At 41.2% G+C, this 12,282-nt stretch overlaps 1 protein-coding gene across 1 annotated transcript; it reads right to left on the reverse strand.

Annotated features, from left to right (window-relative positions):
- Nucleotides 1-499: 499 nt before the first annotated feature.
- On the reverse strand, nt 500-10,676 carry gucy2d (guanylate cyclase 2D, retinal). The gene is made up of 18 exons (XM_020598778.1): nt 9,806-10,676; nt 9,381-9,682; nt 8,869-9,241; nt 8,683-8,767; nt 8,481-8,592; nt 8,216-8,335; nt 8,042-8,122; nt 7,620-7,796; nt 7,373-7,529; nt 7,123-7,272; nt 6,442-6,590; nt 6,182-6,345; nt 5,228-5,420; nt 2,267-2,441; nt 1,603-1,701; nt 945-1,039; nt 773-855; nt 500-584 (listed from the first exon to the last, which is right to left on the reverse strand). Exons 1-18 carry the CDS (start codon nt 10,674-10,676, stop codon nt 500-502), a joined length of 3,471 nt encoding a protein of 1,156 aa, XP_020454434.1.
- Between the last annotated feature and the right edge of the window lie 1,606 nt (nt 10,677-12,282).

The raw sequence follows: 12,282 nt of genomic DNA on the forward strand, positions 1-12,282 counted from the left end.
TGAGCCAGCACATTTGGGAACTGTAAATCAGCCATGGTACACATGCATTGTAAGCTATAGACATAGTGTATCACTCTCATTTTTGAATAATAAGAATCGTGGAGCAAATATGGGTATTTGCTTGTTTTTGCCTGCTCTTTGCTGTTGCTTTTAATACACAGTAGGGCCTGATGCCTTCCTTTTAATCTAATTTATTGAATGTGTGTCATCTGAGTGTTTATTGTGGCACCAATAAGCTAAAACTAGGAATGAACAATATCATAGTCTCCAAGAAAAGTTATTCTATTATATGATGAGCAGATTTTCTTAATGACACATCCAAAAAGTGTGAGCTTCCATGTCGCAGAGCACAAAGTATACTAGATTTTGAATCATTTAAAATTGCACTAGTCACCTTTTACTCACACACCTCTCTGTATATTTTTGCCTTAAAAACAATGTTGTTCTAGAAAGTACCATTTCTCAATTCTGGGACATCAGCGATTAGAAATAAATTTGGCTAGCCCATCTTCTTCTGTCGATCCAGGAATTTTTGTCTTCTGTCCACAGGTATCTCCTCTATACTGATACCATGACTGCTTCCCCTTTAATAAGAAATACAGCCATTTATGTACTGTAACTGGGACAGAGAGCAGAACCTGACATACCATTCACACCAAAAGCTATTTGACTGCATTACATTACATTTACACAGTATAAATGCAATTCAAAGATTAAATTAAGCAAATGACATGTATCCATGTATGGAGGAGCAAAGAAAATACTTTCTTACCCCTGAATGTCTGGAGGAACAGGCAGAGGCTTGTGGAAATCCTCCTTCCCGATCAACCAGTATGTGTTCTCTGTGCCTTTACCCTAGAAATAAACCATCATTAGCATACTATTGTGAGACCAGTGCTTTGCTCTGTGTACATATTAAAGTGTTTCTGTTATTTATGTTATACCTTTAACTCTGTCAGGCCTCTGACTTGAATTCTGTATCCCAGTTTCAAGCTGTTCAGCAGATTAACTGTACTTTGGTTGACATGAATTCTGTAAGCTAAAATGACAAACAAAAAAATCCTCACCATTTGCACCCAGAAATAGTTTTAATATTAGGTATTAATGTCAAATCTGTATTCTCCTCTGAACTTTCCAAGGTTTAACATGACTATCTAGGAAAACTGAGCTGTCATTTTGATATCAAGCCACTTAGTGGCAGCAGACTACCCATTATAGTTTTGTCCTTAAAAGTTTAGTAAGCTCCTAAATTAGACTGAAACTGCCACTGATATGATCTGGGAGCTCCATCTGGGAGTTTTATTTATTTTTAACATAAGTAAGGTGTACTTAGAAGTTTATACTTAGGTTTAAATTTAATTTACACAGAATGCAGAGGGTAACTGAGGCAAACACAGTTCAGGACATTTACGCTGAAACTTCAAACTGACCTGGTGTCAAGTCTGTTGATAGTCTTAAAGGATTAGTGTGACTGCTCACTCAAAGCCTTGTTTAGCCTCAGTGTGAACACACACTGCCATACGCCTCTCCTATGTTCATTTTAAAAACTGATCAAAGGAAGAAGATGTGTCTGGCCTTTATGATGCTATATGAAACACTCACGCAATCCTGTGGATTCCATTCGAGATGCTGTGTTGACAGTGTCTCCAAACAGACAGTACCGAGGCATCGTGAGACCCACAACTCCTGCGACAACTGGGCCTGCAAACAAAGTAGGCAAGAACAAACACACACAAAGGTTGCCCTGAAAAAACATCTCATCTTGGTAAGCAATATCTTATATTGTAAACCATTTTAAATGTCAACATTTTACACTGTGGCATCTGACTACTACTCTAAAGATTTTTCAAAACAGTTTCCGTTCCAGTGCTTTGAGACTCATACTCATTCCAATAAATGTACACAACTGTGTATAAAGCAAGTCGTAGAGTTAGAAATTAAAAGTATGTGGTGTGTTAATTGGGTAACCGCACTCTAAGTGGATAGCTTTTCACTGTTCCAGGGCTGGGTTCCAGACAAGGATAAAAGAGGTAAAAATACCCCAATGCCTTAGTAGCCTGGATTCCTGTATCCTCCTACCTCAGCAGCAAATTAGCATTTACACAGTTTGAAATGGGCTTGGATCTATGTCACACTATGCCACTCGTTACACATGTGTGTGATTCTTAATTACTCATGGTAAAGAATTTGCCAGGTTCAAGATATTATATCATGGTGATCAGAGTATGGTTAACCACAGCACAGAAAGGATGAACACGCTGCTCACCAGAGTGCAGGCCAATACGGATCCTAACTTTTAGTTCAGGCATGTGCCTCATTTTAAAGGTCCCAATGCAGTGGAGGATGTCAAGAGACATGTTGGCCATCTCAGCCGCATGACGGTTGCCGATCCTGGTGGGGACTCCAGAGGCTACCATGTAGGCATCTCCAATAGTTTCCACCTAAATACCATAAAAATAGGAGTTGATCACAGTGGGTGTGATGTGTGGTGTTTTTTTTCTCAGCAATTGAACATCCTTTAGAAAAGCCCTGAAAGTAGTGATCACCACTGACATGAAGGAATTCCCTAATGTATATAACATTAGCTGAGGTAGTTTTGTTTTTCTTTTAATAGTATATTGTACATTTAGATTAAACCGAGGAGCAAAAGAAGCAATGTTTTAGCAACAGAACCCTAGAATAGTTTTTATTTTTTATTTGACTGGAAATACAAACATTTAAATTGGGATAAATTAGGTCAGAATAAAAGCACATAGTTAAGTCTGGCTTATTTCTACTGAATGCTGTTGAGAACCTAATCTATATACGTTCTACACAGTACCATAAATATATAACATACTATTCCATTGGCCTACAATATAAATCAAACAAAAACAGATTTGTTGTTTGAAATACACCAAAGCTGATTTATAAAACCTACTAAAGATCTGCTGTGTCTGTCATTTTATACCACCAATATCAAAAACAACATAAAATACTATAAATTAAATCACCCATCTGCTTTTCATAATTAACTGACAAAACTAGTTTGCTGTCCCCATAATGCCATTACATCTAAGAGCAATGATAGTTTGACCTTCATCATAAGACTGCTGGCCATGAATACCTACCCCTAGCATGTTACTAGCATGTCACTATTACTTTGAAAGTTATTCAGTAATGGTGGTTTTCATCAGGACCTATCTCAGGAACTTTTGAAGATTGATCAAATTTGTTGACATCCTACTGAGTCAGCAGATTTTCAGCTAGGACTGGATTTTAGCTGCAAGTCTGTAGCATCATTTGCCTCACAGTAGCACGTTTCTGTGAAATGAGAAAAATTGTCCACACACTGAATATAAAAAATAAATTATTAGTCTGGGGGAAGACCATGTTGGTTGAAATGCAGCATTGTCTAATACATTTGTTCTTCAAGAATCACGTAGCCACTCGCTTATCTTCCTAGCTCTTGTTATTCTCCTGCACCTGTGCCCAGTTTGGTTTGGATGTGCACACTTTTTTTTGCCTTTTATGCTGTGAACAAACACACAAACCAACAAACGCCGGTGCATAACTTCCTTGGTGAAAGTAAGTAATACTGTAGGCACCGTATATACAGTGGTGTGAAAAAGTGTTTGCCCCCTTACTGATTTCTTATCTTTTTGCATGTTTGTCACACTGTAATGTTTCAGATCGTCAAACAAATTTATATATTAGTCAAAGATAACACAAGTAAACACATCATGCAGTTTTTAAATGAAGGTTTTTATTATTAAGGGAAAACAAAATCCAAAACTATATAGCCCTGTGTGAACAAGTGTTTGCCCCCCTGTCAAAACACTGGTTTATCGCACCTGAGTTCAATTTCTCTAGCCACACCCAGGCCTGATTACTGCCACACCTGTTCGCAATCAAGAAATCACTTAAATAGGACCTGCCTGACAAAGTGAAGTAGACCAAAAGATCCTCAAAAGCTAGACATCATGCCGAGATCCAAAGAAATTCAAAACCAAATGAGAAAGAGAATAATTGAGCTCTATCAGTTTGGAAAAGGTTATAAAGCCATTTCTAAAGCTTTGGGACTGCAGCGAACCACAGTGAGAGCCATTATCCACAAATGGCGAAAACATGGAACAGTGGAGAACCTTCCCAGGAGTGGCCGGCCGACCAAAATTACCCCAAGAGCGCAGCGACAACTCATCCAAGAGGTCACAAAAGACCCCACAACAACATCCAAAGAACTGCAGGCCTCACTTGCCTCAGTTAAGGTGAGTGTTCATGACTCCACCATAAGAAAGAGACTGGGCAAAAATGGTTTGCATGGCAGAGTTCCAAGACGAAAACCACTGCTGAGCAAAAAGAACATAAAGGCTCGTCTCCGTTTTGCCAGAAAACATCTTGATGATCCCCAAGACTTTTGGGATAATACTCTGTGGACAGATGAGACAAAAGTTGAATTTTTTGGAAGGTGTGTGTCCCATTATGTGTGGCGTAAAAGTAACACCGCATTTCAGAAAAAGAACATCATACAAACAGTAAAATATTGGTGGTGGTAGTGTGATGGTCTGGGGCTGTTTTGCTGCTTCAGGCCCTGGAAGACTTGCTGTGATAAATGGAACCCTGAATTCTGCTGTGTACCAAAATATCCTGAAGGAGAATGTCCGGCCATCCGTTTGTGACCTCAAGCTGAAGCGAACTTGGGTTCTGCAGCAGGACAATGATCCAAAGCACACCAGCAAGTCCACTTCTGAATGGCTGAAGAAAAACAAAATGAAGACTTTGGAGTGGCCTAGTCAAAGTCCTGACCTGAATCCAATTGAGATGCTGTGGCATGACCTTAAAAAGGCGGTTCATGCCCGAAAACCCTCCAATGTGGCTGACTTACAACCATTCTGCCAAGATGAGTGGGCCAAAATTCCTCCACAGCGCTGTAAAAGACTCATGGCAAGTTATCGAAAACGCTTGATTGCAGTTGTTGCTGCTAAGGGTGGCCCAACCAGTTCTTAGGTTTAGGGGGCAAACACTTGTTCACCCAGGGCTATATAGTTTTGGATTTTGTTTTCCCTTAATAATAAAAACCTTCATTTAAAAACTGCATGATGTGTTTACTTGTGTTATCTTTGACTAATATATAAATTTGTTTGACGATCTGAAACATTACAGTGTGACAAACATGCAAAAAGATAAGAAATCAGTAAGGGGGCAAACACTTTTTCACACCACTGTAGCTAGATCCCCCAGTACTCACCTTGTAGACATCATGCAGCCCAATGATAGCATCAAAGAGTGTGTAGAGGTCATTTAGTAAGTCGACCACCTCGATGGGCTCGCTGAGGGCTGAAATGGTGGTGAAGCCTACAATGTCACTGAAGTATAGAGTGACCTCATCGAAATACTCGGGTTTGACAGGCTTGCCTGTCTTCAGTGCTTGTGCCACGGACCTGAAAGGAGGAAGGCAATTAGTGCAGGACACTCAAAGTTTGTTCACAAGAGCCTGAGAGCATTGAAAGTTGTGTTACACTTCCATGGCTTTCATTCAGCAGCACAGACAGCACAGCCTCCCACCCTGTTACTAGTGATCATTGGAAACAAGTGAAGTGAAAGGTGCAGCAAAAACATAACTGAGAAACAGTATGATGTGAGTACACAGTGCACTGACAGTGTGGTGTGACTCTGCTTTTTATATGCTGTTAATGATTAAATACATAAAAGCCACTTCTCTATGACATATTATTTGAGCAAAAGGATAAAATAATTGGTATACTCAGCAAATTGCAAATATTCCCACAGTTCATGAATGCAGCAGAACTATCAACATATTCTCACTCTCTCATCTGATAAAAAAATCTCCCACAGCCTTTTTTCTCTGTGGGCTTGGTTCCGATGCTTTTTAGACTCCTAGTTTCCATGGTGCCTGAGAATTATTACGTTCCTACAGAAGCCTTCATTTTTCTTCTATGTTTCTGAATCGCCACCAGATTTAGCTTCTGCACCTGTCTTTGACCTCTGACCTCCCTGAAGCATTCACTTACTGTACTGTAGTTTGATGGTTCAGTATCCCATTACTATTGCTCTAGGCTTCCAGAGGCTATTGCTGCTCATTAACCGCAGTAGCTGTGCTGTGTGTCCAGGGTGACTTGAGGCATGACACCATGGTTTTATCATGCCTTTCATGTGCCACTGAAGGTTGCTGGACATTCACCTGGGCAACATCTGAGCCACCAGATTGTCAGTCTTCTGTCGCTCCACCTCCAGCTCCTCTGTCCTCTCTCTGATCAGATCTTCCAAATTGGAGGAATACTGTTCCAACATTCGCAACATAGAGTCAATAATGTTGGTCTTCTTTCCCTTGGTGATGCTCTTGAACTGTTTCATGAAAAGAAGGGATCAGGAATAGGATCTCCAGCTCGCTAATATATAAAGAAACACATGTGTGTCAGTGTGTGTTTCCACTGTTTTTACCCATTTGAAGATCTCCTCAAAGGTCGGCCTTTTGTCTGGTTCTTCACTCCAGGCTTGTTTCATGACCTGTATCACGTCCAGCGGGGCCTCGTCCACTGAAACAACAGGCCGACACAAAGGAGGAGGTTTTCTGACCTTGCTGATAATCTCTGTCAACACACAGACAAGAGCATGTAAGTGTTCAGAACATACATAAAGGCACAAAAGCAGACACATTTTGTGCAGCTAGTTGTGTCTGTTAACTATAAAAAGCAGACAAAGAGAAACAATTCTAATATTTGTATTGTATTTGTTCTATTTTGTGAATACAAAATAAGATAGTATGCAGACAGCAGAAACACACAAAGAAGAATAACATACTTTCTAGTTGATAGCTAATTGTCAGTGCTATCATGTGTCACATATCTGAAGATGTCATTCCATCTACTTTACCCTCCAACAAACCACTGTAGTGATACAGTACATTCACATTTAAGATTGAACATAACAAGACTGAAAACAAATGTGTTCATGAAATTCATTGTATATTATTATGCACACAGGTCAGTCACTGGTCTAGAACATAAAGGGTGGGATGAACATTTCAAAAAGCTGATTCACAGATTTGCCAAAAAGATTTAAAATTGGAGTAACCCTTTTGCACATCTCTCCATCCTTTGGAGTTAATAATGCTTCACTCACCCTTGGGAGGCATGTCCAGCATGCAGAAAGGTGAAGAGCGAGAGATGACTTCCTGAACAATGATGGAAAAGCTGTAGACATCTCCAGAGAAAGTTCCCCTCCTCCTCAGACTGTAACTTCGCAGCAGCTCAGGAGCCGTCCAAAGCAGATCTTTTTTTTTTTATTGAAAACAGATTCATGAACATTATTATTAAACAAAGACATTTCATAGGCAAACTGAAAATTAGTCAGTGGATACACATAAACTCACCCTCTGGCTTTTCCTCTTCTGTGTCAATGTCCTGGGCAATCAAAATTTCGTTGAACCCATAATCTGTCACCTTCAACACAAAGCGCCCATCCACCATACAGTTACGAGATTTTAGCCGTCCATGGATGATGTCACGATGGTGCAGGTACTTCATTCCCTGGTGATGGTTTGTAGAAAATGTGTGAGTGATTAAAAACATGGTGAAGTTGGAAATGAAGCACTAATACGTCTTTCTGTCTCATTTTACCCGGATTAGATCAATTAACAATGAAGACTTGAACATCCAGTCAAGACGCACGTCCTCGTTGTTGAGCAGATCCTCCAAGCTGCCCCTTGTGCAGTGCTCGGTCACGATGCCAAAGATCCCAGAATCGAAGAACAGTCCTAGCAACAGGTTGATGTTCTCGTGCCTCACGTCTCTGAGCTGAGAGAAAGACAAAGAAAATGTAACTTCATTTTGTAACCTAATATTACTGTGCTTGCTACATCTGGGTTTTTTTTTTATTCAAACTTTGTACTTTACAGCATATCACTGCATAATCACACATTTTTATGTATTATGTATTGTCATGGTTTCTGAAGTCAGCATGCTAAGGACAAGTGAGACACCTTTGGCTACAAATAAAAACAAACACTTGAATAAAGAAATTCCCTCATGCATTCTCTTACCTTGACAAAGACAAACTCTGTGCTGCTGTTGACAGATGACACTGATCCACTGGGACACTTCTTCAACCAAACCCAGTCACCCTGGGAGGAAAACAAAACAGCAAAATCTTTGTGAATCTAATAGCATCCAAAGGCCATGAGCTCCAAAATGATAAACAGTCAGACTCGCCTCACCTCGAACACAGCAACGTTTGAGCTGTCTGGTGTTGCGGCCAAGTAGCTGCGGCCAGACGTCGAGTGGTGAGGTGTCTTCATATCCAGCTGGCTTCTGAAAATACTTTCATCATTGAGCTTCTGCTCTCACACACAGTTCGGAGAGGAGGTGTCAGCTTACTGTACATCAATCATCTTTTATAAGTAAACAACTTTCACGCATCACATTCTTGCAAAGAGAAGCAAACCACAGTCAGTAATGTCAGAGATTCAACACAAAACTGACCCTTTTGCTGATCTGAGTGTTGATGAAGACTAGGTCATCGAGGGTCAGGACTGTCTTTGTCCGTCCAACGTTAGCGCTGCCTCCAACGCTAAGCCCAACCCTGCCACCTGTCCTGTAACAGACAAGACAATCAAAAAGTTCTAAAAATCACCCAGGGCTGCACTGGATGATGTGTTGTTCTTTAATAATCTGCTGGACATACTTGAAACGAATAAAGATGTTAACTCCAAATCCAGCCAGTGAAATGAACACAAGGAAAAGAAAGAAGAAAGTGACTGTATCTAAGCCTTTGGGAAGAGGAGAAAAACACAGACAGGTAGGATGAGTGTGTGTACACCATGCCAGTTTATATTTATGTTTTCTGTGATGATGTCATTAATGCGCTCACCTCCAGTACAAGCAAAGTAGGGACTAAACCAGCAGCTTGAGTCTCTGTACGGTGTGCTGCCTGCAAAATGGATTGAACGACTAAGGTACCTCAAGCCCCCTGTCTTGCCGTCTGTATGAGCTGCATGCAGAGTATGAGTGGAGTAGAGGGAGCTGCCTACGCCATTGTAGTCCAGTACTACATAGGAAGCCTGCATGCCGTCACCATTTTTGCTGGCTTTCAGTGGCTGATTGAATCCTGCAAAATCAAAGTTGCCTTCACTGTCGCCCAGCATCTGACCAGTTACCCAGCGGCCTCCATTGGCACGGGCCTGTTCAGCAGTCATAGCTATGTAGTACATCATGTTGTAGATTGTGCCAAAGAATGGAGAAACCTGACAGAGGACAGTGATGTAATGGTTGTGATTAAAATTTAAATGTTTCCAAAAGTGCCTTTGTTTGTCTGTTTCTTCCACAAATGTCATCATTTTCTACTAAGACTTAATTATTACAGTGTACAGCAGACAGTCTTACTTGTTCTGGTGGGGTGCTGGTGTGAATTTCATAGCTGTCCTGAGCATCTTTGAAGGCCTCATAGAAATTACGTTCTCCAGAGTCAACAGTGATGGTGAGGACCCCATCATAGGCTTTCTGCAGCTTGGTGTCATTGCCTAGCAAATAATAAAATGCATTTTGGTAGGGTAGTGAGTACAGGAGGGTGTCATAAGGGATGAACACATAGCCGCGGTCGATCATACGCATGGCCAGCGCTGTTGTCAGAAGCTGATACTGGGTTTGGCCACCAATCAAAACAGAAGGCATGCACATGATGACCACTGTGGAGAGAGGACAGTTTAAAATGGTTTAATGATTTATCGTGCATGATTCAAGTGGAATAAAGTAATGTGGAGGTTGTCTTAATGTTGTTAGGCATTAACACCTCTACATGTGCAACTCACCTCTGACACGGTCTGTTTCCCTCACTTTTGTCAGGGCTCTGCGAGGCCCATCCTTGTCAGCCCCCATAGTGACCACAGGTTTGACAGGCAGGCCGAGGGCCCTCAGAGAAGAGGCCAGCTCCTGTCCTGTGGCTTCCCACATGTCTGTCTCCTCTGAGATTATGGCCACATGGGCCCAGTGGAAGTACCGCAACACAGTGAAAAGTACATTGGAGGATAGCGGCAGCGGCCTTAGGAAGGTGGGATACATGTGTCCTTTTTTCATGTTGGGTTTGAGGCAAGCCCAAGAAAATATTCCAGCATCCCACTCTTTTGCATACAAAGCTGCTGAGGAGCAGTAGCTTGGGTTGGCAGGGCCCAGGAAAGCAGCACCATAACCTTCCAGCTTAGAAAAGTGAACAAGGGCATGTGAGGACTTACAGTCCTCATTAATCAGTGTGTAGTCATACCAGTAGCCCTTGTTGAGGTAGGGGTCCTTGTTTATGCGGGTGGTGGCGAGACGGGCTGCCAAGTCAGGGAGGGCTTTAGAGTACAAGAGGTCACACGTCCAGGGTCCAACCAGGGCTACCTTGAAAGTGGTCGCCCAGGCTTGACAGGGCAGAAATGAGACTATGAATAAGGGCAGAAGAAACCAGCTCCCCCACCAGTTCCTGGAGTTCTGCACAGGGGATAATGGCAACTGTGATTTTGCTAACAATGCTCTTGAGGACAGTGATGATGTCGGTAATGATTCAAACAGACTATACCCGCCCCAACTCTTTGTAACCACCATTTGTATATGTCTTTTTCTCTTCACTTTTACTGAGTCATACTGCCATCGTGGGTGGTAGGACAGGTTGTGCAGAAGATGAGGGTCTCTGTGACTCGTCATTTCCTCACACTGCTATTCTGATGCTTTGGACACAGAAGAAGAGTGGCAAGTGTATGGTGATTAGTGTGATGGATTGTTTTTGTGGATCGGGCTGTCTCCCTTGGCACTCAGCAGGCCTCTAGTCCAAAGCTGGACAGGTGTCAATACGACCCTGTGTCATCAGTGTATCCAGAAAACAAGAAAAGTAGAGTAATCAATTAGAAAATATGCAGTATGACATTAGAGTGTGATGTGTATTTGCCTCATAGAGGATACAGACGTGATCCTGATCCTGACAGACTGTGATAGTAAATCTTACCAGCATCCATCTGTCTCAGAGTGCCAGTACTATTCCTTGGAGAATTAATGGCATGTGTGTAACAAGCTGATTAGCTCTGTCAGGGCCATGGAGTTTATAATCAAGTACCAAGTAGCATGGGACTAAACCTGACCTTGAAAACTCTTCTCCTTTCTGAATCATTCTCTTAAGCTTTTCTCAGCGATCCATGTCTGGATGATTTCTTGTGTCCTGCTCCAGTCACTCCTCAGATTCTTGTAACCAGAATCTCAATTTGGCTCATCTGACAGAAATATCTCAAGATTAATAAAATGGATCTGAATATTTTTGTTTAATGCAAGAGATAGTTTGATGAAGCTTGCACCAGTGTTTCAGGTTTGTTTAGAAAACAAATTGGGCCCTCTAACTCTTCATACCTTAAAAGAATTTATAAACAGAAATAAAAGGCAGCAAAACTGAAAACCGAGTAATGAATTTAATTTCTTACATTTTTAACTACTTCCTATATACTGGTTAGACTAACTTGTTAAAATATTATTTAAAATATTTTCAAAAACAGACAGGACACCTTTACTGTATATAAAGCAATTATTTTAAAGCACACTTTTCTTAGAGGACCTCTGCTGCAAACAGGTCTGAACAAAGATAAAATGATAAATTAGTTGTTCACCTTAACACAGAAACACCTGTATAAATGCTAAGAGATAAGAAGATTTGGTAAAACAGGTTTAATCACTTAATAATTCTCACCTGAAACAGGAGCCATGTTTGTGCTGCCTGTCATTGAATAGCACCATCCAAACCCCAGGTGGATTAAGTATACAGAAGTATACAGCAAGAACAGCTATTGTTGGTCTTTTATTGTAAAAAAAATATCATGGGTAATCCAAATGAAAGTATGAAAATAAAATAAAAAAATTTAAATTATCTTCTCTTGCATTCAAGTTCCTTTGAGTCACTGCTGAAAATTCAAAATCTCAACATTTCCAGGAGGTTAGCATTGCTTTATTTCCTGCTGCCCCTGTTTTGGACTGGGACCCACCCCAAACCACAGAGCAACGGGACCATGCATGAGAAGACTCGCAAAGCTTGGACTGGTAAAAAATAGATCTGCAAAGAGTTGGGTACAGGTACCAGGTAACAAATCAAAGAGAGCAAGAGACAGGTGAGCTTTGACTTCTCAGCCCTATTGAGCTTTTAATCCACACTAGCGAGGGAAGAGTGTGTGTTTGTGTGAGATGGATGAGTGGGAGGAGGGGTGTTGGAGAAGAGGAATAAGCAGAAACCTTTTCACTCTGTAGCTTTAAAACAGCGTGTAAGCTGAGGTGC

Source organism: Monopterus albus, unplaced genomic scaffold (genome assembly GCF_001952655.1).
Source record: "Monopterus albus unplaced genomic scaffold, M_albus_1.0 scaffold39.1, whole genome shotgun sequence".
NCBI classification, from domain to species: Eukaryota; Metazoa; Chordata; class Actinopteri; order Synbranchiformes; family Synbranchidae; genus Monopterus; species Monopterus albus.

Bases quoted from the DNA above. Each gene is read 5' to 3' on its own strand.
- gucy2d (XM_020598778.1), bottom strand. From the start codon at position 10,676: ATGACGAGTCACAGAGACCCTCATCTTCTGCACAACCTGTCCTACCAC. The intron at 6,591-7,122 runs GTGAGTGAAGCA...GTGTGTTGACAG, and splicing joins GCTGGACATGCCTCCCAAGG to AGATTATCAGCAAGGTCAGA. The intron at 856-944 runs GTATAACATAAA...GTTTATTTCTAG, and splicing joins GAGGCCTGACAGAGTTAAAG to GGTAAAGGCACAGAGAACAC.